This window comes from Anopheles merus, chromosome 2L (assembly GCF_017562075.2).
Source record: "Anopheles merus strain MAF chromosome 2L, AmerM5.1, whole genome shotgun sequence".
Taxonomy (NCBI): Eukaryota; Metazoa; Arthropoda; class Insecta; order Diptera; family Culicidae; genus Anopheles; species Anopheles merus.
In genome coordinates, this window is record NC_054083.1 from 18,702,608 (window position 1) to 18,727,132 (window position 24,525).

The following is a 24,525-nucleotide window of genomic DNA, read 5'->3' on the forward strand; positions in this document are numbered from 1 at the left end:
GATGATTTGGTAGGCAAAATGCCATTTCACCAACACCACCAAACATTGCCAACACCATCAAACATTTTAGCAAATAAAAACTAAATTTTTAAATTAAATTTTTGTTCGATAAACATCAGATCTAATTCAGAAACTGATCGGAGAACGTCTCAATTTTCTTTTGAGCATTTTGGCCTTTCCTAGGTTTTGCTTTAGGTCTCATCCAGGTCACTCTGCCCACCCGAAAAGTTGTTGTATAAATTGTGCCATTTTTGTATCATAGATTCCCACGAACCGAGAATACTAGCGGATAGTTTAATGCATAAATTGTTATAATAACTCTTTTTGGACAGAAACCCATCTTTTCCCGTAAATCTGTTTTCGGCTGGAACTTAGAACACTGAAGGCCTTTCCTTCACGTGGCCTGGCCCGAGTTCCGCCGTCAACAAGTAAGGAGACTAGAACCAATTTACAAAATACTACAGAAAAACCAAGGAAAAGTAAGACAGTGTGCACTAGCCACATACAGACAGCAGGATGACGAAATGTACTCTGTATTTAGAAGGGAAATAAACACAAACTTTGAAAAATACGGCGACACAGAAATCAAGTTCTACTACAACACTATTCAAAATTTAATTACTAACATAGTACAACACAGAACAATAAAAACAAATACAAACGTAGACACAAATAACCAACCCAGCATAGTTGCTCAGGTATCCTAAAAACGTCCATCAGCCTCATACCTACATTTAGTGGTAGATATGACGAAGCTGGAGCCTTGTTAGTTGCTTTAGAAACAATGAAAGAAGAAGTGGACGAACAGCACCACAGACTAATCATGCGGGTGGTACAGTCAAAACTAAAGGGATAAGGTAGAAAAATCATCGGGGAAACGGTGACCAGTATAGACGACGCTCTAGCAAAAATATGTGCATATGTTAAGAAAACAGAGTCACCAGAAGATATTGCCACAGCGATCCATGTGTCAAAACAAAAAAAACTACACCAAATGATTTTGGTGAAGAAATTCAAGCTTTGGCCGAAGAGCTAGAACAAGCATATCTTGGCGAAGACGTTGCATTAGCACCAGAAAAAGGAAATTATAATAGTATTATCCGGTACCATTCCCACTCTAGATGCCGCAATTGAAGCAATTATTAGCATCGATAAAACAAATCAGAACGCACATGACAAAAAGACAGACAATAGACAAAATGGACAGGAGAATAGATACAACTCAAACCAACGTCAGGCAAACACTCGTAGTATAGTTCAGCGTCCTAACAATAACAACTGAAGATCCCAAACCCAGCAGATTAATAACAATTGGAGGACACCATAAACACCAAACGGTAAACAGGGAACTGAGTTCAACACCCAAAACAGGCAACCCGCCAGCCCAAATTTTTAAGGCAAGGCGAACCGCAAAGAGCCATTCATTACACTTAAATGGAGACTCAGAACCCGCAGGTGGATCAGCCCTCTACAAGCCAGTACGGGCAACATACACAATAAATGTGCAAAAATCAAAGTTCATTAAAACAATATTAGGGCTAGCAAATTCAATATGCAACCTATTAGTAGACTCAGGTTTCGACATTTCTATTATCAAAGGTAACAAAGTAAGCCCTACACAAATATATAAACCAAAGGATATCGTGGATATCATAAACGTAGGAGAAGGAAGAATAACCACACATGGGTACGCAGTTACGGATGCAATCGTGGAGGGAAAGAAAATTCAACAACTATTTCACATCCCAAGATACAGATAAATCATTTGAACAGTTACTCTTAAGTTACAATGATATTTTTCATTTACCAAATGATCATTTAACGACAAATAATTTTTACGAACAGGATATAAAATTAGAAGGTAAAAGACCCGTATACATACCTAACTACAAACAAAATCATACCCAAGGACCGGAAATCAAAAAGCAAATTGAAAAAATGCTTCAAGATGATGTAATAGAAAACTCGGTGTCACATTACAATTCACCCATCCAACTGGTACCGAAATTGCCCCCAAAAGAGAGAAAATTCAGAGTCGTTGTTTCAAAGAGGAAGGAAGAAGAGGAAAAGCTCTTACTGTGGTAGGGGAAGATCCGCAAAACATACAACAAATAAACGACATCATTTCAGCGAAATGTATATTCCAAAAATCTCCAGAAGATTTCGTGGAGATGAATAACAGAAGTAGCCAAAAAGGCACAGCCAGGTCATTTGGGGAAGAGAATCAAGAGTTCACCAGACAGCTCAAAAAAGCATACTTAAAGGAGGAAACACTTGAGGAGGAGCTTACATCACAAGTCCCTACTAATAAGTAAGATACTTTTAACTGAAAAGTGATTTCGGAAAGGAGGATCTTTTATTAGTAAAGAACTTCCATCGTAGAAAGGAAAATTCTGCATTAGTGCATTTTTCCGGATTATAGACCGAAAAGCCAAAGCGACCACAATAAAAAAATGTATTCAACAAAGGCACGCTATTCGAACAAACACCTGCAACACCTACAAGAGGTGTTCTCTTATTTATTAGTAAGAGATATTCAGTTGCAAAACGGTTCGTGAAAACCTTTACTAGATAACGAAATGTCATAATTCCACAACTAAAGTTGATTTTCGATCATATCGAAATTAAAATTGAACCTTCCCAGTTGGTAAATGCAACATAATGCGGCATTATCCAGCCGACACCACGTGGAGGTTGGGACAGGGTTTTGTCAGCCATCAGCGCATTAGATTCTATTACAACATTTTTGGTACATTCACTTATAATGTAAATTCTACCGGAACGTACGAAACGATTTAGCACAACACAAACTTTAACTTCTTAAGCACGCTTTACTTACAGCAAGGATAGTTTGAAATCACTTCACTTTTCTGTTTGACACTACCGTCACATCCGACACGTGTGCCTGAGAGTAAAACAATGAGCTACTGATCGCCAACGTGATCACTTTTTATAACAATTTTCTTGTCTTACGTATTTGTGTGTACCCGTACTTATGCTCGGGCAAGATTTGAAAAATAACCCCGTGGCCAGGGGTAGGGCAATAAATCTATTGAATTTCCTTAGAAAACCGGGTAATGCACGTTTGCAAAAACGGGTATATACCAGTGCATTACGCATTAGAATAAACATTTATATTTCCTTACCCTTAACCTTTTCTAGCGCCGTTCAGTTCGTAGGTACCGATTAGATGTAAAGTTTCACCATATTTAGTAACACGAAAGCAACTGTAAATGTTCTTATTGCCGTTCCGACGATGATCCGCCGTATGTTCCGGACACCAGTCACCCGATATGCTGACGTCAAGACAACCCGATCTTCAGTCCGTAGTGAAAAAACTGTCCAACTTTGTTCATACATTTTTGCCACATTAATTAAACTTATTTCGGTGGTAAAAATAATGTTTTTTGGCCTTTTGATCATATTTTCGCATTTTTATGTGTTTTTCCATAGTGCCATTATAGGTACACAAATCAGGAATATAGTGATTATAGTTATACAATCATTAAAAACAAGTCATTTTAGATTTTTTCCGGAATATTTTTACCATGGCGTATTGTTTTCACAAAATAAGTAACAGAAATGAATTTCCTGTTAGTAATTAACAAAAAAGGCAAACATTCGCATATCTAGCTGAGTGCAAAAACGGACTTCGAATCAAGCACATCCTTCCTTCTGAGGGTAGACTACACTCGTTATTCCGTGCTTTAGTCAATATTGTCATCATTCAAATTTATAATTTTTTTACGATCAAATTATGTAGGAAATCGTTAGTATGTCAGTAATTGTTGCTATTCATATGAAAACAGCTTCATAACTAAGTTCCATTTATATGATACACAGTTTTTTATGTATCTTTATTTACCACCACTTCCTAATCCTAAGGAACACAATACGACGAATATAGGAACTATACCGTCATCGAAGCCGGTCTGGTGGTACAGTCGTCAACTCGTACAACTTAAAAACATGCCCGTCATGGGTTCAAGTCCCAAATAGACCGTGCCCCCATACGTAGGACTGACTATCCTGCTATGGTAACAATAAGTCACTGAAAGCCAAGCTCACTTTCACTAGTGGGTGGGTACAAGCAGGCCTTGACCGACAACGGTTGTTGTGCCAAAGAAGAAGAAGAAGAAGACCACCATTATAATAGGTACAACAAATTTGTACAAGTCACAAAAATATATATTTTTTCGTAAATTAGTTGTGTTTAGCGGTAAAACACTTTAAACCTATTAAGGCACTTCTATACTGCTACAAATTAAAGATATTTGCTTTGGACAAGTTTTCCTTTCAATGGGTAATTATTTAAGCTTACTTGACGCCTTCGCGAGCTGCCTTCCGAAACATTCTAAACATGCGTGTAGGTAAGTTTTTAAAGTTTTTTGTTCGTTTTTTATATCATTCCTACTCAGATTTTGCTACAAAATCGTTGGAGTAGATCCTACGTTTTAGGTTGGCCCGATAGGTTGCTACTGAGGGACATTGGGCGGGTTCGTCAACTTAGGTACCACATCGATATTAAGCCGCTCTATCTCTTCCACCGATTACTTCGAGTTGTAGGCTGACGCCGGAACCGGTCAAAACACACGCATTCAATATTATAAAATTCACGGCCAATTCGCAATGACGTCCCTTGCTCGCTGATTGTCAGCCAAAGCAGCACCTTTTTGTGAAACTTGGTGTGTGAAAATAACTTCTCTTCGGAACTCACTTCCTTCGTGGTGGATATAAAATATGAAATGCTTTGCCAATCATTTCCATCCAGGGTGACATATGTTTCATCGTCCAACGTACAAACAATTTTGTAAATAATTAATTGATTAATTATTAATTAATCTATTAAAAAGAATTGATTAAAAAAAATTTTGTACCTCTTGGTACAAAATTCTTTGTAAGTTTTTAATCTGCAGGAAAATCTATCACCAATACATTTTTACTCACCGGTAGGTCCTCCAGCAATTCATAAATTGCCAGGGTTCTACAGAACACCGGTTCATTTACGTAAAAATGTGGGAAATGAGGAAGGAAACTGCGTCCACTACGAACTCCACAATAGTGATGGGAAAAATCCGGAGTCGACTCGGATCCAATTCCGATAATTTCGGAACCGACTCCGGGAGGCAGGTCCGTCCAGTATTATCCGTAGTCCGTCCGGAATCGCCCGGAGACGAAGTCGCCCGGAGACGAAGTCGCCCGGAGATAAAGTCGCCTGGAGATGAAGTCATCCGTAGTCGTCCGGAGTTGCCCGGAAACGCCCGGAGTCGTTCGGAGTTGTCCGGAGTCGTCAAGAGGTATAAAATCCATTATAAGCTCCAGTCGACTCCGACTCCAGACAACTCCGGACTACTCCCAATGACCCCGGACGACTCCCAATGACTACCGAAGACTCCCAACGACCCCGAACGACTCCGAATCCGGGCGGAACTAGTGAGTCCCATTTTGCTGCTATCTGAATCGAACTAACAATAGTCGGAGTCGGACCGGAGTCGTGGGTGCGCCCCAAAGGCACATCACTACTCCACAATCCGCTACGTGAGCTGTATGTGTAGCAATAAATATGTTTCCGATTAGCAATAAATACTTTTCCGACCGTAATTAATTTCCCTTTTACGCACCTTTTCCTATTCTTCGAAAGATCCACACAAACACACCCTCCGATCATCCCATTCAAAATCCGAAAACAAAATCAGATTCAAAATCCGCGTGGAAAAATTGCTGAATTGCTGAAAGCTGCTGACATTGCGCGCATACTGTCAAACGTAAACCGATGTAAACAAAGGCGCTTTCTATTTCTCTGCCAGCCACCGAGCGAACACAACTCACCGCAACATGGGATTTCTAACGATTCTTAAGAAAATGAAACAAAAAGAAAAGGAAATGCGAATACTGCTGCTGTGCGTATGGAGGGGGAAATTTTCATCCGGCGTGAAGTGTTGTTATACTCTTTGTACCTAATTTTCTTTCCAGCGGCCTCGACAATGCCGGCAAAACCACCATCCTGAAGCGCTTCAACGGTGAACCGATCGACCAGATATCGCCCACGCTCGGGTTCAATATCAAAACGCTGCACTACAATGACTACGTGCTGAACATGTGGGACGTCGGTGGGCAAAAGTCGCTACGCTCCTACTGGCGCAACTACTTCGAGTGTACCGATGGGCTGATCTGGGTCGTCGACAGCACCGACCGGATGCGCATGGAGTCGTGCCGCGAGGAGCTGACGCTGCTGTTGCAGGAGGAACGGCTGGCCGGCGCAACGCTGCTGGTGCTGGCCAACAAGCAAGATTTGCCCGGCGCTCTGACGGGCATCGAAATCAAGGACATACTGCAGCTGGACAAAATCGAAACGCATCACTGGTCGATCCAGAGCGTCAGCGCCGTCACGGGAGGCAAGCTGGTGGAAGCCATCGATTGGTTGGTGGAGGACATTTCGAAGCGTATTTTCACATTAGAATAGCCTGGACGAATGAGTCGGGTTAGGTTAACGTAGCCAAGGCAAATGGCATGCTTTATTCAGTGGAACCATTAATCGCGCATGGTACTGTTGTTCCAAATTCGGTTCTTTGTTTTCGCGTTCCGCTTGTCGCTGGTGCTCAGTGGCGTTAGGTGGGCAGCGTCGACGATGTTCCTGGGGCGGTTGAAAAAAAAACAACGAAAACAGATCGATTGTTATTCTATGGCCACATGGGCGCAAAGTTTTTCGTGCGCTATACCAGTGGCAGCTGTGATACACCTACTTGAAATCATCGTAATTTTTCGACGTCAATACCGCTCGCAGCTTTGCATCGTTTCGGACCGCGTACAACACATCCTCACGAATTTGCTCCAAACAGCGTGCTTCGAGGGTGATGATATCTTTACGTGTTATTGTTACACTCCTGCTGTCGCCCATGGTGGCAAAATATTGTGTGAAACCTCCTTTCCAGTCTGATCGAATGAACGCAAATAACAACAGCATGTGTTGCCCATGGCAACGCACGCCCCAAACCGGATAGTTCGCTGCATATGGGTTCCTTGTGCGTTGTGTTTCGTATTCGTCAGTACAGTAATATTCGCAGACATTTTTTCCAAGGTTACTAATATCGAATATATTTCTAATTTTCTTCGCTTTTACACATGACATACATTATTGTATCGGTGATGAAATAAAACGAAAAACTATAGTTAATTCCATTTACAGGTAATGCCTTCTTCGCTTCTGTGAGTCCTAATCATCTTTTTAAACTGTTACTTACACGAAATCATTCTCCATAAGCTAATATCGCCATGGTTTGTTCGGCGAAAATGCTGCGTTCCTTACAGGAATATCATTTTCTGCTCTTCTTAGCTGTTTTTTGCATACATATGTTTAATCTAGCTGCGTAGTATCTAATAATCGAATCCACCAGATTGGCGGATTTCATCATGTAACCGTAATAGTGCATGTTCTAATACTAAAATGCAAATGTGAGTGCATGTGTGGCGAATTCTAATTACATGGTCTTAGTTGCTACCACGGAAACGCAAAGCAGTGTGTGTCACATCGCGAGTAGGAGTTAAGGAAATACTTCCACCAAGCGCGAATTGTACTTCGAATGCCTTTTTTTAAATACGGCTAGAGTAGGCCACCGGGTAGGCAAGTTTCGATCGGCAACGCAACTAAATTGGAAACGTTGATGATTATTTCACCACCGGAACTTCACTGCTGCTGGGTACAGTATGACGCTGTGGCTGCGTTTCGGGACGATCGGCCTCGGGTGACCGTTCGACAGGGTTTTTTACGTCAGCTTGTGTCGTTTCAGAAGCATTGACGCTGCTATCGTGCTGCTGCTGTTCAGGCTGTTGGGAGGTTTTAGTACCCTGTGGTTCAGTGCCATGTTCGGAAGAGCTGTCTTGTTTACCGCTAAACCCAGCTGTTTCTGTCTCACAGTTTGTTTGTTCATCCTTTCGAACATCTTCCACGGGCACCGCCACCTTCTCAGCTGAACGAATGTTTTCAGCCGATTTTGAAGCAACAGGAAGTGGCACGCTACAGTCAGGTGGTTGTATCGACTCGTTTGTATCATCCTCTTCCGCAAGTGCAGCATCCGTAGCATCGTCGGAGGGTGTTACATCAGAAATATCCCCAACCGATGGAGAAGGAACAGGAAGCGATAGCTGCGTTTCCACACCACAGTCTAGGGAAGGTTGCTCGTGCTTCGTTGCTTCTTTAGCCTCATGCATTGATGGTGCAACGTCGCTCTCTGATCGCTCTACATCGTCAGGAATATGCTCTTCCCCAGGAACTGGATGTGGTTGTGCTTCTTCATCACAGTCCCGTGTAGGTTGACCGTTTTCTGCCTCATTTTCGGATTCGTCCGCATGTGTAGCATCCTCAATCGATACAGAAGAAACAGGGTGCGACAACTCCGATTCCACAGTTGGTTGCCTATTTTCTGTTGCATTTTTATGAACATCCACCACCTCTGCTGGATCCTCCGGCGATGGGGAAGACAAAGGCGACTCCGGTTCCACCGCACAGCCGATTGTTGATTGTGCAGTTTCTGTCTCATTTTTCTCATCAACATCAGCATCTGATTCATGATTAGTTAAATGGTCTGGCCGTTCAGACGCTCGTTCTGCTACATCTGACACAGGTTGCGTAGCCTGCAGGTCTGGCAAATCATTTACTTGGTCATGTACAGTATTGTCTTTGCTTGCCTCCGCTTCTATCGCTGATGGTTGTGGTTCGCTTTCCGATTCGTGCAGCCCTGGAACTCCACAGCCTTCCGCAGCGTGCGGAATCGAAGCTACGGAAGCAATTTTTAGCTCACTCACATTTGCTGCTGCTGGTACTTGCACACTATTTACAACCGCTTCCGGTAAGCTGGCAGAACCATCGTCTGCTAAACAAGTATCGTGAGAATTATCAGCAGTTCCGGCAGCTGCGGTATCAACCTGCTCCTCCTCCAACGCTTTTGACGGCTCAGGGGACGCCTCAAACGCTAAAGACGATGTGTGGTCCTTTGGATCGATGGATTTGACCTGCGAAATCACCGGCAAAGCGTAACGATCTTCTTGTCGCTCGGCAGGCTCTTCTGCACTCTCTTTGGCGGCGTCTTCCTGTCCCTCGGCCGTCGCTGGCACGGACGATTTTTGCTTCAGCAAGGCAAACGGATTAATCATCACGTTGGGTTTGCCACTGGCCGTTGCGCTCGATTGGCCGCTCGGGCTCGGCTTTTTGCCCCCACTCAGGCGGACACCCGTAAGGCTCAAGGGATTGAGCGCCTTTCGTGACGGATCTTGCCTGCCGACCAGACCGTTGCTGGATGGTGGTTGCGCTTTCTCTGCCCCATTGTCAGCACGCTCCCGCTTGATGCGTGTTCCATCGAATGCGACAATATCGGCCGGAGGCTCATTGTTGGTGCTAGGGGCGAATTCATCCTGCGGCTCTTGCTTGATCCGTATCGTGCTATCGAAGGGCGAACCGTCGGTGGAAGCATGTGGCTGCAGTTCGTCGTACGATTCTATCGGTTCCTGCTTGATGCGCACTTCCATCGCGATCGGTTCCGGTTGCGCATCGACCACAGGGGGCGGCGGCTGAACGATATTTCGCTTCGTCGCCGGTTTGCTCACCTTTTTAGCTTTAGCTTCACCCGGGCTGCTATGCTTTCGAGCAGTGGCAGGCGGGGTGGTAGCCGCCTGCGACAGAGCGGATTCCTCACCGACCACGGACGCGTTCAGCAAGCCCTTCTCCTTCTTGATCTTTATGCGCAGCGCTTGGTACGGTGAGAATGACGAATCGGGATAACTTTCCAGCCCGCCCGCGCTCGGAACCGTCTCATTGGCGTCCGTTTCATCCGACGGCTCTTGCTTAACCATGACGTACTCGGAAGCATCCGCGTACCCTTCGAAATCCGACTCTCCGTCCGAATGTTGCTCCTGTTTCACCGCGACCATTTGCGCCGGTGTCGGCTGTATCGATTCGGCGCTTTGCGCTGCTTGAGATCGTGTATGATTCGGTTGGTGTGCTGCATGGCTTGCGTTGCGCGCGGCGCTTGACGCATCCTCCTCGTCGCTGCTATCTAAATTGATCACTTCAACACTATTATCGGCCACAGATTCCGTGTCTGAGGCATTACCATCATTCCCGTGATGGTCAAAATTGTCCTCTGCGGTGTCTCCCATGTCAGTATCGTAATGGTTTACCGTCGGGGCAGATGCCTCTTCACCCTCCATTTCGCGACGACCGTCGTCCGCTGGTGCCGGCTCACTCTCGCCCATTCCATTCGATACGCCCCCTGCTCTGTTCGTTAAGCTAGCCAGCAGCAAGCTGGAATCGTCAAGCGCTTCCTGCTTAACATTGGCCATCGATAGCACCACCATCGGCTGGCTGGCCGTGTCGCCCGGCGGCTTATCAGGGGCACTGGTCGAACCGGAACGATCGCGCTTCTTTTTCTTTTTGCGCACCTTCGAAATGGTTGCGATGGCTTCGTTCACCGACGAGAGCATGCTGTTGATGGTGGCTATGTCCGAATTACCATCGACTGTCGCCCCGCTGCGCAGCAGGGTCGTAATTTTGTCCGTCTCCTCTACCAGCGTCGACTTTAGTCGCTTCCGCTCACCCTCCATGCCGTTATCGTGCGTTTCGTCCGCATCCGCGATCGAGTTCGTCTCCGACTTCATCATGTCCGGCGAGTCCATCATCATCGAGGGCGAAAGTGGCAGCTCTAACGTTTCTTCCTTCATTTTTTCCCGTATCGACGGTCGGCCTCTTCGCTTCGCTTCCGTGCCGGTGCCGCCCGGTGGTAGTCCCGTACCGCGCGCCGCCACACCCTCCATCAAACCGTTGGCCAGCGGGCCCGGTTCAACCTTCGGCAGAAGCGCCGGCTCGATCAGCGGCAGCGTGCCGGTACAGTACAGCATGTAATGGCGGAGGAGCAGATTTTTCTTCACGAAATGCTTGCCACATTTTGGACAGCTGGCGCGGGCGCGCATGAAGCAACCGTGCCATTCGTAGAGGTTGCGCGTTTTGAACACCTTGTTGCAAAGCGTGCAGCTCATGTCGGGCACCAGCGCAACGTCGTACGCTGTTCGGGGCCCTTTCACGCAGCTGTTCGTCTCGATGTGCCTGAAATGCAAACCAGAAGAGCATGTAAGCGATGATCGCAATACGCGCAAAGAGAGAGACACCACTTGGAAACTCACTTGTTGAGCGTTCCGACTTTGACAAACTTTCTGTTACACCGGAAGCAGCTGAACGTAGTGCGGCTCAGCTTGTGCCACAGGTTGTGGTCCTTGTACTCGGACGCCGTGTCAAAGTACTCCATGCAGGCGCCACAGCCGAACTTGTGTATGAGAGGCGTATGCTTCACAACGAGATGCCGCTCCAGCTCGGTGCTTTGGCTGTACGCTTCGTTGCAGTACTGGCAGGCAAACTCGAACTTGACGCGCTTCTCCGTCGGCCCATCCGGGAACGGTTTCGTATCGGCGTCCTCGCTGCTGCCCGGCTCGTCCGACCCCGGCGCATCCTGCTTCTTTCGGTTTCTCGTCTTTGGACCGCGCTTCAGCGAAGGCTTCGTGTCAACCGTGTCCTCATCCGGCGGCAATTCCGGTGTGGCTCGTACTTCGGATTTCACCTGCGATTAAATTGGGATTTTCACAAAATTTTAGGCAAGCAGCTCGATCGGTGGTATGGTACAACACCACGTACCAATGAAATTGAAGGATTCACGACAGGCAGATTTAAGATAGAGCGTGTCTGAAGGTTTGTCGATGCGCACATCAGTCGATACTCGTAGAAATCGTTCACCTTATCCACGCAGAGGGTGCAAACGTTTTGCGGCATTTGATCGTTCGCGTGTACCTGAGTGTATACAAGGGAAGCAAAACAAAAACAGTGTACCGTTGTGATATCGCCGGTTCTGCACACACTCACACACAAACTTACCCTTATTCCAACGCATTCTTCAATCTTTTTGGCCAGCGATGGTTCCTCGTCCTCCGTTACTAAAATTACATCCTCCTCCTCCTCGCTGAGTATAGCAATCTTATCCGGATTGTCGACCCCGCATAGACGGCAAATGCTGTACACTTGCTGGCGTAGAATATTGATCGAAAACCGCTCCATGGTGCCAGGCACGTACCGACGGGCACCGGACGCCGCTTTACGCCTTGCCGGAGAGGCTCGGAAATCCTTCACCCCGTTCCGGAAACACACCGCACCAACCGAATTCACGGCCACATTTATGCACCAGCAGTTGTTTTCAGTTACTATTGCTGCACTGCGAAAAAGAAAAACACACTGGTTTCACTGTTCCCGTCACAACGAACCCGAAGATGCTGCCCGTTTGACGTTTGATAGCATCGCAAACGGACCCAGCGGGTACACAGGGGGCAACCCACCGCACAACTGTCAAACGTGTTGAGCAGGCTGTACGAAGTTGCTTTCACACATGCAAGACACAAACTGCATGTAGGGTGAATCAAAGACTGAATAGTAAGAGAGAAAAAATAATGCACGTACAACCTCTCATCTCGTCAGCACCCGAAAACCCATGCAAATGATTCGGCTTCTGGGAAAAGGTACAAGAGAAGCAACAAAAAAAAAAACCTCGCCATACCCAGGCAACCGAATACGGTACCGAAATTAAAGGAGAGCTGGCACAAACCAGTTCCCAGAAAAAATGTAAACAATCGTAAATACCTGTTTCGATCTGTATTTATGAAAATCTTGCAACTCGACTTATTTTGGCATGATATTTGTAAAATTGCAAGCCACAAACTAGAACTAGATGCTTTTACCAACAATAAATTCGCCTAGCGGGCCCGTCCACAACTCCGGCGTTCACCGAACCGAACTGCGAAATAGTTGGCCGTGCTACAGACAGATCAACAGAGCTGCTGCGAAAATTGGCGAGAAAAATGACAACCATCTTGCAGCGAAAACTCATATCGGGTTTGACATGGAAAATATGCACAGGGAAGAGCCTAAACCATATTGGGCTACAAAAAGGGCTATCACACGTTTGAACATTGCTACAACTTTGATATAGCACTAATTACCTATTTATTCCGTTCAAGCAAGTAATTCGGCGTCATAACAGGCAAAACAACACAACCCACACCGTAGCACTAGGGTAAATTGTTTCGGCTATCTGAAACCCATCGACACAGCAAATCAATTGTCAGTGTTCGAACAATTGTTTTGCAGCTCTCATTTTCCGCTTCTACATTCAGCGAGAACTCTGCTGGGATGGGTTGTTCGATTGGTTGCTTTTACACCTTTTTTTTATCTTGTGGAAACAAAGGCATTCTGAGATTTATGGATTTTTATTTACGATTATGTTTTATGACTGTTTACAATAATTTGTAACTTGCTGTTGAACCTCTCACATTAAATTGCATGGTGCTATTATCTGAACTATCTGAACATCATAACCAGAAGTAATGGTCCTCCAACATAAAATAAAAATTTATCAAAAGTGATCACGAACATGGCGAGAAATTTGCTGAGATTTGTCGCACCAAACATGTTGCCAGTTTCTAACCTAAAGACTAACCTAAAGTGTCTTTCAAAAATCCTAAATTTAAGTTAATATTCAACTAAACGCATATTTTGATGGCAATTGACATCAGTTTGAGATTGAAATTTCCTTGAGAAATTTGAGATTAAATAATAGTTCAGTGTAATAAGGGTAAATGAAGCAAAATTATAAAAATAATAAAAACAATGTTTCTGAACGTGATTGTGATATGCCAATTTCTGTTCCAAGAACAACATATCTTATTTTATTTTTCTTTTCCTTTCAAAACATTCAATTCGGTTGTTTGTTGTGCTTCTACACATGCAGGTGCGAAAGATTCATTCCCAATAATCCACTATCCATTTCTCAGTCAAATGTTGGGTCGGTTCAGGAGCCCAGTTAAATGCTCTAATGCAGTATTTTTTTTTATATTTGAGCTATATTTCACAGTTATCATCCGCATAAAAAAGGCAAATGACAGTTCTATGAGAGCCTTAACATCGCAAAATTTTCTCGCTCAACGTAGAATCGGCATCAGAAGCGCTGTTTGGGTTGTTTCAAAAATTCCAATTCAGCACGCGTGGTTTGTGTCTGGGGAATCTGCTGACAAGCCGCAGCAAGGCAAATTTTTATTGCTGTTTATGTTTTTCGCTACTTCCCTTGTTCAGCATAAAGCATACCGCTACATTTTAATGCTCAGTAAGACTATTTGTATTCATTTGAAAACGATAAAGCGTGCACGATTAGATCGTTCGCTGCCCAGTACCCTCCCCCCACCCCCGATGCCCAATATCAATGCGATGATCGTTTCTTCGCCAGATAGTCCTCCCATCGTCGATGGTTCAGCGTATCAAAGTCGTCGCAATGCTCCGCGATCGCTTTCAAGTACTTGGCCAGCTTCACCAGCTCCTTGTCCTTGTGCCGGTTGAGGTGCGCCTCGGAAAACGGCTTGATGCGCAGCCCCGATTTCGGATTCATCAGAAAGTTGCGCCGCAAATCATCGAACATGATCGTGTTCTTCGACGAGTACTGGCTGTACTTGCCCCAAATCACGCCTAGCGGTTTGACCTCGATCACACCGCGCAGCGGGCATAGGACCGTTATCATAGCGGCATCGTCCAGCATAAACACCAGCTTGTACTCCCGGGCCTCATCCGTTACCCCGAGCAGCTTCATTTTCTCCACTATCCATCTCATCGACGTGGCGGACCATATCGCTATGTCGTAGTCCTGGTAGGCGGACGTCAGAAACTCGTGTAGATACGGTCGCATCAGTTCCGTTCCTGCGAATGAAAAGAAATCAAGTTTAATAATGTGTTCCCTTTACAGCTGTTCCCTTGTCAATTCCGCCAACAACCATTTCGTTAAGTTACCATTTTCAGCAGCAGACCGATGATCAAATATCGTATAATCGATGTCCAATACGAGCAACCTTTTCCCTTCACGCGGAGGATTCAATTCCTTAATGGTGTAGTCTTTGATCCGTTTGTTGATTTTGGCCAAGTAAACCTCCTTATTTTCGAACGCAACATTGTCTTCCTCCTCGTTGTCGAAATCGTTTACCACACTACCGACGTCTTCGGGTCGCGACGATGCCTCTTTGATATCGGACTCCAGCGAGCCAACCTGCATGGGATGTTACAAACGATGCAAGGTATTACTTCACTCCGATGACTAGGATAAGAAAAGGCGTCTGCTTACCATCATCACTTTAAAGTTGGGCTTCAGGTCCATTGCACCCAGCCTGACATCATCCGTAACCGGCTTGCCTACAAATGGGTGAACATGAAGGTGAACTTATTTACTCCAACAAACTAAGACGGAAACACGCGATACTGCTTCATCAAGAAGCATCCTCGCAAATCTCCTTTGCTCGCGTTGCATTTTTCCTTACCTTTGTACTTTAAGTTGAGCAGCTTCTGTCGCTCCGGCCGGACCTGTGTTTTTTTGCATATTTCGTGTCTCAAAACGGCGACGGTGTCGTGTTCGGTCAGATCTTCGATGGGAAACTCTTTGCCGCTCCATTTAATGATCAGCGACACTTCCTTCGAGTCCATGGTTTCAATTAAACAACGTTTTCGTAGCTTTCCTTCGGCCAGCAAAGTTCTTCTTCTTCTTCTTCTTCTTTTGTGGAGCAGGATATAGTCTTCTATGTTTTATAAAGCCTATGCTTAATAAAGCCACATTCAAAGACGTACCGCTCTTAGGTTTTCGACTGCCTTAGTCATATACCTCTCCAATGTTGGTACCGTTGTATTTGTGTTGTTTACTTGCTGATGGTTTTGACATTTCTATGTTGTGTTTATGGTTTGTCTTTCAAAGTTTATATGATCATGTTGTCTATGTTTTTGTGTGTTGTTCAAATTTTCAGTTTTTTTTTTTTTCATTATAGGGAGATTTTTGTGTCTTGTATGAATCTAATTATTTCTTTTATTATTTTTCCATCATTATTTTTCCAGTGTTTGCTAAATAGATCTTCTCGGATGTTGGGGTATTTCTGTCTTTCATTGTTGTATTTTGTACAGTGAAATATTTGGTGTTTGCCCGTTTCCTGTACTTGGCAAACATCGCATATATCATTTTCTTCAATTTTAAGTATTTTTAGCCAGTATTTTGAGAAGTCATGTCCTGTTAGTATCCGATTCATAGTCTTTATTTCATTTGCATTTATATTTATCGTTTTATGCCAGTTATCTCTTTTGAATTCTTTCTGGTATTCTGCGAATTTTTTCCCTTTATGTTGTATTTCCGTTGTGTACCATTCCTGCGTTTCCAAAATCATTCTTTGTTGAAACATAGGTTTGATGTCACTTTTTCTTAATTTGTTTTCCATAATGTTGTCTGTCGTTACTCCCTTTTTTGCTAAGTCATCCGCCTTTTCATTACCTTCGATATCAATATGTCCCGGTAACCATCTGATTTGAGCATTTATTTTTAAACTGTTTTTAATAATATTGTATGTACTTTCCTCTATGTTGTTGTTATCTTGTTCCCTTTTTATGATGCTGCAAGCCGCTTTACTATCCGTATATAGTATAGGATTTATTATGTTGTTTTCCACTGCTATTTGTAATGCCTTGTCTATTGCAGTCAGTTCTACTGAGGTAATGGGTGTGTTGTTTTTTAATTTATATTTGTAGCTCCAGTACATATTTTTGTTGTTGTGTGGCTTGATGTATATACCTATACCACAACCATCGTCTGTTCTGCTTCCATCCGTGTAAATAATTGTGTTTGTTTTTTTTAAAAACTCTATTTCTTGTTGGTAATATCTTTTGAGGATTTGTTTGTTTGTATGTTGATTTTTCGTTATATTATCCGGGGCATTGTATATTATCTTTACTCTTTTAGTGTTATCATTTATTACTATATTATCCATTTTGTTTATGATGTTTTTGTTTTCTTCATACAATTTTTCGTAATATGTTTTGTACTTGTTATTGTTGTTTCTGGTGTTGTGATTTTGGTTTGTGTCCCATAGTAGATTTCTGTGAATTTTTGAATGTGCAATCTCTTTTGCTTGCTCATTGCTCGCGAGGTACTTTGCTCTTATGCCTAAAGGAATTTCTGCCGCTATGGCCATTAGTGAGGGTATAGGAGTTGTTTTGGTACATCCTGTAACTTTTCTTAGAGATTGATTTTGTATTGTATCTAACTGTTTCAGTAGTTCTTTTTTTGCATTTCTTATTGATGCTGTTCCTATTTCTAAATTGCTTCTAATAAAACTTCTGTGAATTTGTATTGTTTTGTTAGGATTTAATTTATTGCGGTAATTGCAAATTCTTTTTATTGTCATTAGTCTTTTTTGTGTTTTTGTTTTCATTGCATCTATTTGTTTTTTGAATGTTAGTTTATTATCTAACCATAATCCTAAGTATTTGTAGTTATTAACTTTCTCTATTGATTTTCCTTTTATCCTTATTTTTATATTATTATTTTTCGTATCAAAAATCATGAATTTAGTTTTTTCTGTGTTAATTTCTAGTTTTAATTCATCCGTTATGTCTGAAAACTGTTTCATGATCTCCTGCATTTTTGTTTGTAGTATGTGATGACTATGACTTTGTGTAATAATTGCAAAATCATCCGCATATTGAATTATTTGTATTCCCAACCTATTTATTTTGTCATGTATGTCTTTAGTATATATGTTAAATAGGCTTGGCGATAGCACATCTCCTTGAGGAAGTCCGTCTGATATTAGTTTATTGATTATTGTATCTTCTGTGTTTAATTCTATAGTTCTGTTGTTCAAAAAAGCTCCTATCCATCTAATAATTTCTTTTGGTGTTTGATATTTTTCTAATTTAGAGATAAGTATATCTGTCCTTACTTTATCATATGCATTCGTTAGGTCTAAGAAAATTATCCCTGTTGCTTTTCCATCTCTTTTATTTTGTCCTATTCGATTCGTTATGTAATTTGTGCAATTGTTTATAGACCTGTTTTTGATAAATCCGAATGTTGTTCCTGGAATTACTTTATTAATATTCCAATACCTGTTCATTTCTTCCAACACTGCACTATTGGCCATTTTGATAATAGCTGGTATAAGAGCAATACCTCTATAATTCAGTGGATCGTTTTTATCTAGGTTTGCTTTTGGGAATGTTATTATTTTCATTTTTTTGTAATGTTTTTTTATAATTCCTTTGTGCCACATTTCATTTATTTCATTAACCATTACAAGTCTTGTTTTTTCATTTATTTTCTTTAGTATTTCATATGATACTCCATCATGACCTGGTGCTGTATTTTTTTTCTTTTTTAATAAGCGATTCCATTTATGTATATCTATGATATCTTTGTTAGGTTTAAAGTTTCTATAAGGCTTCTTGTTTCCTTTTTTATTTTTAAAAAAATGTTTGTCTAAGAAAATTTTTGCTGCTTTCCTGTCAGTTTCTATTATGTTTCCTGCTTTTGTTTTACTCTTGAATTTCCCTTCCATTTTTTGTAAGAATTCATATAGTTTTATTGGATCTCTGTTGAAATCTACTTTCTCTAGTTTGTCCTCAAATTTTTTTATTTTATTAAGTCTTTTTTTCGTTCTAAATTCAGCTATTCCTTTATTCATGTTAATTTTATTTTCCGTGCTTTTGTCATTGTTGAAAATTTTTCTAAGTTCATTTTTGTTTTTCCATGCTTTTTCTGTTTCTATATTCCAGTATATTTTTGGTTTTTTTTTCGATGTTATTTTGTTAGATTTAATTAATTTTTGAATTTGTTTTGCTACCTGATATGCTGTTGTGGTTTCTTTTACCTCTATTGCTTCTATTTCTTTGAACAATTTTGGTTTATTTGTGTATGTTACTGTGTGTTCCTGTATTATTTCATTTATTTTTGTTATTATGGTTTTGTGATTTGTTGCACCCATATGATGTTCTGTAACTGTTCTTTGGCACTTATCTATTATATCTTCTGATATGATAGTAAGGTCAACAGCTGTTTCTCTTTTGTTTCTATCGGTGGGTATTAGTGTTTTTTCCTTGTTGTGTAATAAGCATAAATTTGAGTCATTTAATTCATTTAATAAAAAGTTCCCTTTACTGTCATTTGTTGGGTTCCCCCATATTTTGTGATGACAGTTCAAATCTCCTGTTATTATATGTTTTTGATTCCCTGATCTGTTGTGTAGTAACTTACTAACATTTTCTCTAAATCTATTAATTTTTAATTGAGGTGACATGTATACACTTACTATATTTATTTTTTCCCTGGTTAATTTTATTTCTGTAATTTGAACTTCTTTATCTGTTATGTTATGTTTGATAACTTTGTATGCTAAATTTTTTCTAATGTATATGGCTGATCCTCCATATCCATCTTCCCTGTTGGTGGTAACTAAATTGTAATTTGATACGTTTACTTTATTAATTTCCTCTTCTTGCATCCATGTTTCGGTAATGCACGCGATAGTAATTTTGTTTGCGTTCATCATCCTCTCTAATTCTTCTTTATTTCGTTTTAAACTTGTTATATTAGTCTGTAATAGACTAATTTCCTTTTGATTTATCGTCGCCATTTTTATTTTCATTTAATTTTTCTTTATTGTTTAGTTTATTAGTTTGTGTTAATATCTTGTTTTGTTTCCTGTGACAGAGTTTTTGTTTTTTTGGGTCTTCCTTTTAGTTTTTTTAATTCGGTTTCTGTTTCCATGCAACTTTCATCCTCAGTTTCTGTTGTAGTGTGGCTGTCCACTATTCCTGTGCGCTTCTGAGCATTAGCTTTGCTAGTGCTAGGAGCTTCTTCTACGCACTCATACGCTCGTCGCTCTTTTATTGTGTTAACCGGTTTTTTGAACAAAGTGTTATCTTGTTTTTTTCCTTCTAAGTTCAAGCCCTCTACTTCTCTCTCTAACTGTAGTCTATTCTGTACCGAACTCTTTACCCCTTCCTTCCGTACCATATTGGCATACGTACCTTCATCCTCGTTGTTATTTGTCACCGTTCTTTTGTACTGGAGACAGGTCATGCCTAAATGCATGTTGAGTTCGCAGTACTTACACGTTCTCTGCTGTCCATTGTATTGTACATGCGCCTTTTCTCCTTTTATAGATACGAATGATGGTATTGGTGTATCTATTACAATGGTTACCTCTCGGTTACCATCTCTTATTCCCGCTATCGGGGATGGCGCTTCCCATACACAGTCAATGACTTTCTTTACTTCTCCAAATTTCATCATGGCTTTTTTAATCTCCTCATTAGTTATCTGATCCGTGCAGTTTTTTATTATTACTCTTGTCGAGTTGTCTTCCATTTTTATGGGTATGAAATATTTCTCCCCATTGTACTCCACCGCGTGTTTGCCATCGTGGTTATCAACTATTTTTATAGCCTCTCCCGATTCTTTTATTTGCACCACTGCAATAGCCGTTGTCGTCATAAGTTGCACTTTCAGCAAACTCTCCTTTTTTATTCCAATTTTTTCCAAAATAAATTGTATCACATAGCCCGGACTCGGCCTTTGTGGCATTGGATTGAAATCCACTTTGAAGGTATTGTCGTCACCATTTTGCAAGATCGTTTTTTTGTATCACTCGTTCAACGTTTGATTTGAAAGCACTGTGTTGTCCGTTTGACGTACCAACATGGAATGGCCAGCAAAGTTGCTTTTGCTTCTGCAGTTTACGTTCTACTACGGACGTCACACGAGGCGTAAACTCAAAAAGTTTACGCTTGATTTGTATGGAAGAGCGTAAACTTCCTGTCAAAAGATTTCAGGGTTGTATGGCTGAAATCCAGTTTACGCCAAAGTTTACGCTTCGTGTGACGTCCGTATACGATGCGGCAATTTTGACAGCTCACAGCAACCACCTTTGACAGCTTGGGTCGCGTCAAGTTCAACGAAATCGTCCACGCACACACATACGCACACACAAATAAACAAACCAGCATCGCGCGCACTGTGTTGTTGTGAACAGTTCCGCGAAAGAGTTGGAAAATGAATGATTTTCGGCAGAAATTCCCGTTCTTGGTGCAACTCGAAGCGTGCCACTTTGTAGGACTTTATGAAAAGGTAGTCTCTTTTCTCTTGTAAGATCTCCAACATGCTGATTCCCTGTCACCATTTTTAGCTATATCAAATAAGGCTGCATTTTCCAGACTATCCCACCACAAACAATCACCGAGTGTCAGTGTTTTGTGGAAATGTTCCAATTACGTTAGACCCGGAAGTATCGTCCATTAAGGATGTCGATGAATTTGTTCAGAAGCTCATCGACTCGCTGGATTCTGGCAGAGAGGGACGACCGACCAGCAAACCGTGTTCTACTGGCGCACCATCCACTACACTGACCAACCTTGCCCTGGAATTGCTGTCCATCCAGCGCCAGTACGGTTGTGAAGTGGCATTTGATAAACATATAATGCACGTAGAGATTAGAAACTTTGAAGGCAGAAGTAACCATTCGCTTACCCTGAACCGCACCGGAGCGGAGCTGTTCAAAGTTGCTCAACACACCCTTCCGGAGCTTGCCGTTTCGGAGCTGTTCAAACGACAGACCACGCTGCAGCGGCACGTGCAGGTGTTTCTAGATCTGCTCGATCAGCTGGAAGAGTTTTACAACAATCTCAACACAATCGACGACCTTTGTTACGTTGTGTTGCCCGCAACAATCGACACAAAAACGGTGTACCGCATTTTCAAGTACGACCGGAAGGTGTTTCTGAAGGTTTCACTCCACCCGCTGCAGCCGGCCGCCATCGATGTCGGGTTTTTCGGCCCAACCAAGCAAGTCGCCAAGCTGCGCGAAATCTACGACGAGAGGCAGGACGATTGGGATGCGGACTGTAACGTATACACAAATTTGCTGCGCATTTTCAACGTGATTGCCTTTCCGATGCGCCCGGCGGCTAATCATGAGGAGTCCCAGCAGCTGGGCAGTGAGCTGGGCGAAGACAGCTGCGGCATATGCATGAACTACCAGGACGGGTACGACCGTGTGCCGGTGATTTCGTGCGATAATGAGCAATGCAACTTGATTTTTCACATACATTGCCTGAAGGAGGTAAGGATGGGTGCTAGAAAATGTACATCGCTGTTGTACGATTTCACTAACTGCTTGTCTCGTTTACATCTGCCTTTTCAGTGGTTTGCGACACAGCGAGAGAGTAAAAAAATCTTTACCATCTCTATTGGCAACTGTCCATACTGCACGCACAAAATATCATCCAGCTTTGAAGAGATGTTAGTTTTGTTAAGCTGATTGGCAATAAATTAAAATAATGTTTTCATATTTGTTAATTTAATCAATCCATACCGCGCTAAGTGTTGTCCATTTTGCGTTTGCTGAATGCAACGATTAGTTTGAATTGTGCTGAATTCATCGTTTTGACAACTGTCAGCAAACAGCGAGCCGGCTGTCAAATCCGAAACAACAAACGGAAAAGAAATAAACGCAGTTGATAGCAAGTCCGAACAAGCTTCGCCGAACAAACAACACCAGCATGTCGGATATTTTTGGCAATTTGGATAATTTTCTAGAGAGTAAGATAGCGTGCTTTACCTGAACGTGGTGCAGTTTTCCTCTATTTCTCATGAAAAATTCTCCTGCCCTAGACTACGATGAGGATGACGTAGCATCAACAAGCGCGCTAAACGATTCACAAGACTGCATTGCAAACGATTCCTTCGACAGCAGCAGAAGCGAAGGGGCACGAAAAACGCTCGCCGCGAAGAACAAAGCAACAGGAAAGAGGAAAAGTAATGCTGGTGGCAAAAGAACTCAAAGCAGCGAAAGCACATCATTAACCTCCGCAGATAGTACCGTAGATGTGGGCCATACTCTGGACACGTTAGCTTCAACTCCTGAACTGCTTCCGCCCGTCGTCGATTTGACGCCGACTGTCGCAGGCGTCGGAGGTCAGTTTTTAACCGTTTTTACCTCGCACCATTATAGTACTTTTATTCTCAAAGCCGCTCTCATTATTCAACAACCACATTTAGTTACTCAACACGTTTCTTTTTGTATCGTTTCAGACGAAATTAGACAGCTTTCCCGTTTGTTCGATTCCATATTTTGTTCGCAAAATCCAATCGTGAAGGAATTTCTGAAGAATAGTATGTAATTACACAAACGAAAATCATGAATGTTTGATCTTACTGCTATTTTTTTTTACTACTTCCCTCAGGGAATGCTACTGCCGCTAAGCGAGCCTACACTACAGTGTGCAACAGTTATCATCGGAAACCACCTGTAACAGCGAACGACATGAAAAAGATAATGGGTAAAATCGATGCTTCGAAACGTAGCCTGCAACAGCTAGAGCAGGAAATACAAACCCTCCTTTCGCCCGTATCAACAAACCCCTTTCCGCCACCCCGCTCCCGCCGATCAAGAGGACCTACTGCACAGGCAAATCGAGCGCCAGTATTAGCTGTGGTAAGTAGCTCATCATTGGCTCCGACCACTGCTAAGAGACTGTGAGGATAATGAAACATATCTTTTTTTGTTTCGTTCCCCGGACAGATATCATTGGACTGTGATGATGACCCGACGCCATCACAGCCAATTTTCCAATCACAATACCGGCGTGTGACTAGAAGAAGTGGAGCAAGCGAGGCTGGCACTCAATCTAATACGGTATGTAGATTCCAAATGTATTAACAACCTGCTGGTCTTGAACCTCAGAAACTAAAGCATCATACAATTCCCTGTTACAGATAAGCTTAGACTCCGATGACGAGGGTAGTGGTGGAGCAGTAGAGCTGGAACCTTCATTTAGCGCCGCAAACAGTTCGTTCGAAACGGAAAACTACGAAATGCGCATCAAAATCAAGTGGGGCCGGGGCATCGAAACGTTCGTCCATCGGCGGTATCAAAAGTTTGAGGACATTTTTAACCAGCTGGCGGCCAAAGAGTCTGCCGATCGGGCGTGCATTTTTCTCAACCTGGACGATCGCATAGTCTATGCGAGCGATACGCCCGATTCCATCGACTACAAACCGCACCAGTTCATTGGTAAGGCTGGTATGAGGATTTACAAAAGGATGTACATTACCATTAATTTTTGTTTTTTACTTATTTCCGCTCACGTCAGCTGGGCGCGTTCTAAAAACCAAAGCGCCAATCCTTCCGACCGCTCACGGGCCGTCGACTGGCCACAATAGCAACATGATCGCGCTGAAGGTACAGATGGAGAAACGGAAACAACCGCTACGGCTGCAGATTGACAAGAATCAAACCATGTCCGTGCTGGTGATTAAATGCGCCGAAGAGCTCAAGTGTGAACCGAAGGACATTCGGCTGTACTTTGACGGCGAGCTGGTTGGCAATAATGATAAGCCAGAGGATCTCGATCTGGAAGGGGACGAGATACTGGACATTCGTTTTGTGAAGTAACCGGATGGAATGCGCAGAGAGCTGTGTTGTGTCTCTGTTTTTTTATATTATTATCTTGCATTACTAGCTCCAAATATATAAAGTTGTTCAACAAAAAAAACATCTTTGATTGCAACATTTTTCAAAGCCAGTGGGAGAGAACCAGCTATCTGTAAATTTTGATACGGATATAGACGTCCCGAGAACAGTTAT

The 24,525-nt window shown here is 42.6% G+C and overlaps 6 protein-coding genes across 15 annotated transcripts; 3 read left to right on the forward strand and 3 right to left on the reverse strand.

Moving 5' to 3' along the window:
* The first annotated feature begins 4,102 nt into the window (after positions 1-4,102).
* Positions 4,103-7,183, forward strand: LOC121592449 (ADP-ribosylation factor-like protein 2). Of its 4 annotated transcripts, none has more exons than XM_041913894.1 (4): positions 4,103-4,370; positions 4,954-5,545; positions 5,642-5,900; positions 5,974-7,183. In XM_041913894.1, the coding sequence occupies exons 3-4, from the start codon at positions 5,836-5,838 to the stop codon at positions 6,461-6,463; spliced, it is 555 nt and encodes a 184-aa protein (XP_041769828.1). In that variant the 5' UTR covers positions 4,103-4,370; positions 4,954-5,545; positions 5,642-5,835; the 3' UTR covers positions 6,464-7,183. The 4 variants fall into 4 exon arrangements, with proteins under 4 accessions (XP_041769828.1, XP_041769829.1, XP_041769830.1 ...); XM_041913895.1 differs by having other exon boundaries at positions 4,954-5,433; XM_041913896.1 differs by having other exon boundaries at positions 4,103-4,366.
* LOC121592451 lies at positions 6,478-7,129 on the reverse strand. The gene is made up of 2 exons (XM_041913898.1): positions 6,744-7,129; positions 6,478-6,634 (listed from the first exon to the last, which is right to left on the reverse strand). Exons 1-2 carry the CDS (start codon positions 7,127-7,129, stop codon positions 6,532-6,534), a joined length of 489 nt encoding a protein of 162 aa, XP_041769832.1. The 3' UTR covers positions 6,478-6,531.
* LOC121592448 lies at positions 6,478-13,247 on the reverse strand. 7 transcript variants are annotated; one of them, XM_041913891.1, is made up of 5 exons: positions 13,030-13,247; positions 11,915-12,243; positions 11,678-11,830; positions 11,173-11,603; positions 6,478-11,095 (listed from the first exon to the last, which is right to left on the reverse strand). In XM_041913891.1, the coding sequence occupies exons 2-5, from the start codon at positions 12,092-12,094 to the stop codon at positions 7,666-7,668; spliced, it is 4,194 nt and encodes a 1,397-aa protein (XP_041769825.1). In that variant the 5' UTR covers positions 12,095-12,243; positions 13,030-13,247; the 3' UTR covers positions 6,478-7,665. The 7 variants fall into 7 exon arrangements, with proteins under 7 accessions (XP_041769825.1, XP_041769822.1, XP_041769821.1 ...); XM_041913888.1 differs by having other exon boundaries at positions 11,915-12,248; XM_041913887.1 differs by lacking the exon at positions 13,030-13,247 and adding an exon at positions 12,769-12,914 and having other exon boundaries at positions 11,915-12,248.
* Positions 13,248-14,177: 930 nt separating this feature from the next.
* LOC121591857 (ubiquitin-like domain-containing CTD phosphatase 1) lies at positions 14,178-15,800 on the reverse strand. The gene is made up of 4 exons (XM_041912899.1): positions 15,385-15,800; positions 15,192-15,259; positions 14,864-15,116; positions 14,178-14,773 (listed from the first exon to the last, which is right to left on the reverse strand). Exons 1-4 carry the CDS (start codon positions 15,545-15,547, stop codon positions 14,283-14,285), a joined length of 975 nt encoding a protein of 324 aa, XP_041768833.1. The 5' UTR covers positions 15,548-15,800; the 3' UTR covers positions 14,178-14,282.
* Positions 15,801-20,837: 5,037 nt separating this feature from the next.
* Positions 20,838-22,236, forward strand: LOC121591856. Its single transcript, XM_041912898.1, has 3 exons — positions 20,838-21,008; positions 21,067-21,999; positions 22,081-22,236. The coding sequence occupies exons 1-3, from the start codon at positions 20,934-20,936 to the stop codon at positions 22,195-22,197; spliced, it is 1,125 nt and encodes a 374-aa protein (XP_041768832.1). The 5' UTR covers positions 20,838-20,933; the 3' UTR covers positions 22,198-22,236.
* Positions 22,237-22,375: 139 nt separating this feature from the next.
* Positions 22,376-24,425, forward strand: LOC121591855. The gene is made up of 7 exons (XM_041912897.1): positions 22,376-22,478; positions 22,551-22,853; positions 22,971-23,051; positions 23,123-23,373; positions 23,461-23,574; positions 23,655-23,952; positions 24,032-24,425. Exons 1-7 carry the CDS (start codon positions 22,439-22,441, stop codon positions 24,331-24,333), a joined length of 1,389 nt encoding a protein of 462 aa, XP_041768831.1. The 5' UTR covers positions 22,376-22,438; the 3' UTR covers positions 24,334-24,425.
* Positions 24,426-24,525: the final 100 nt, after the last annotated feature.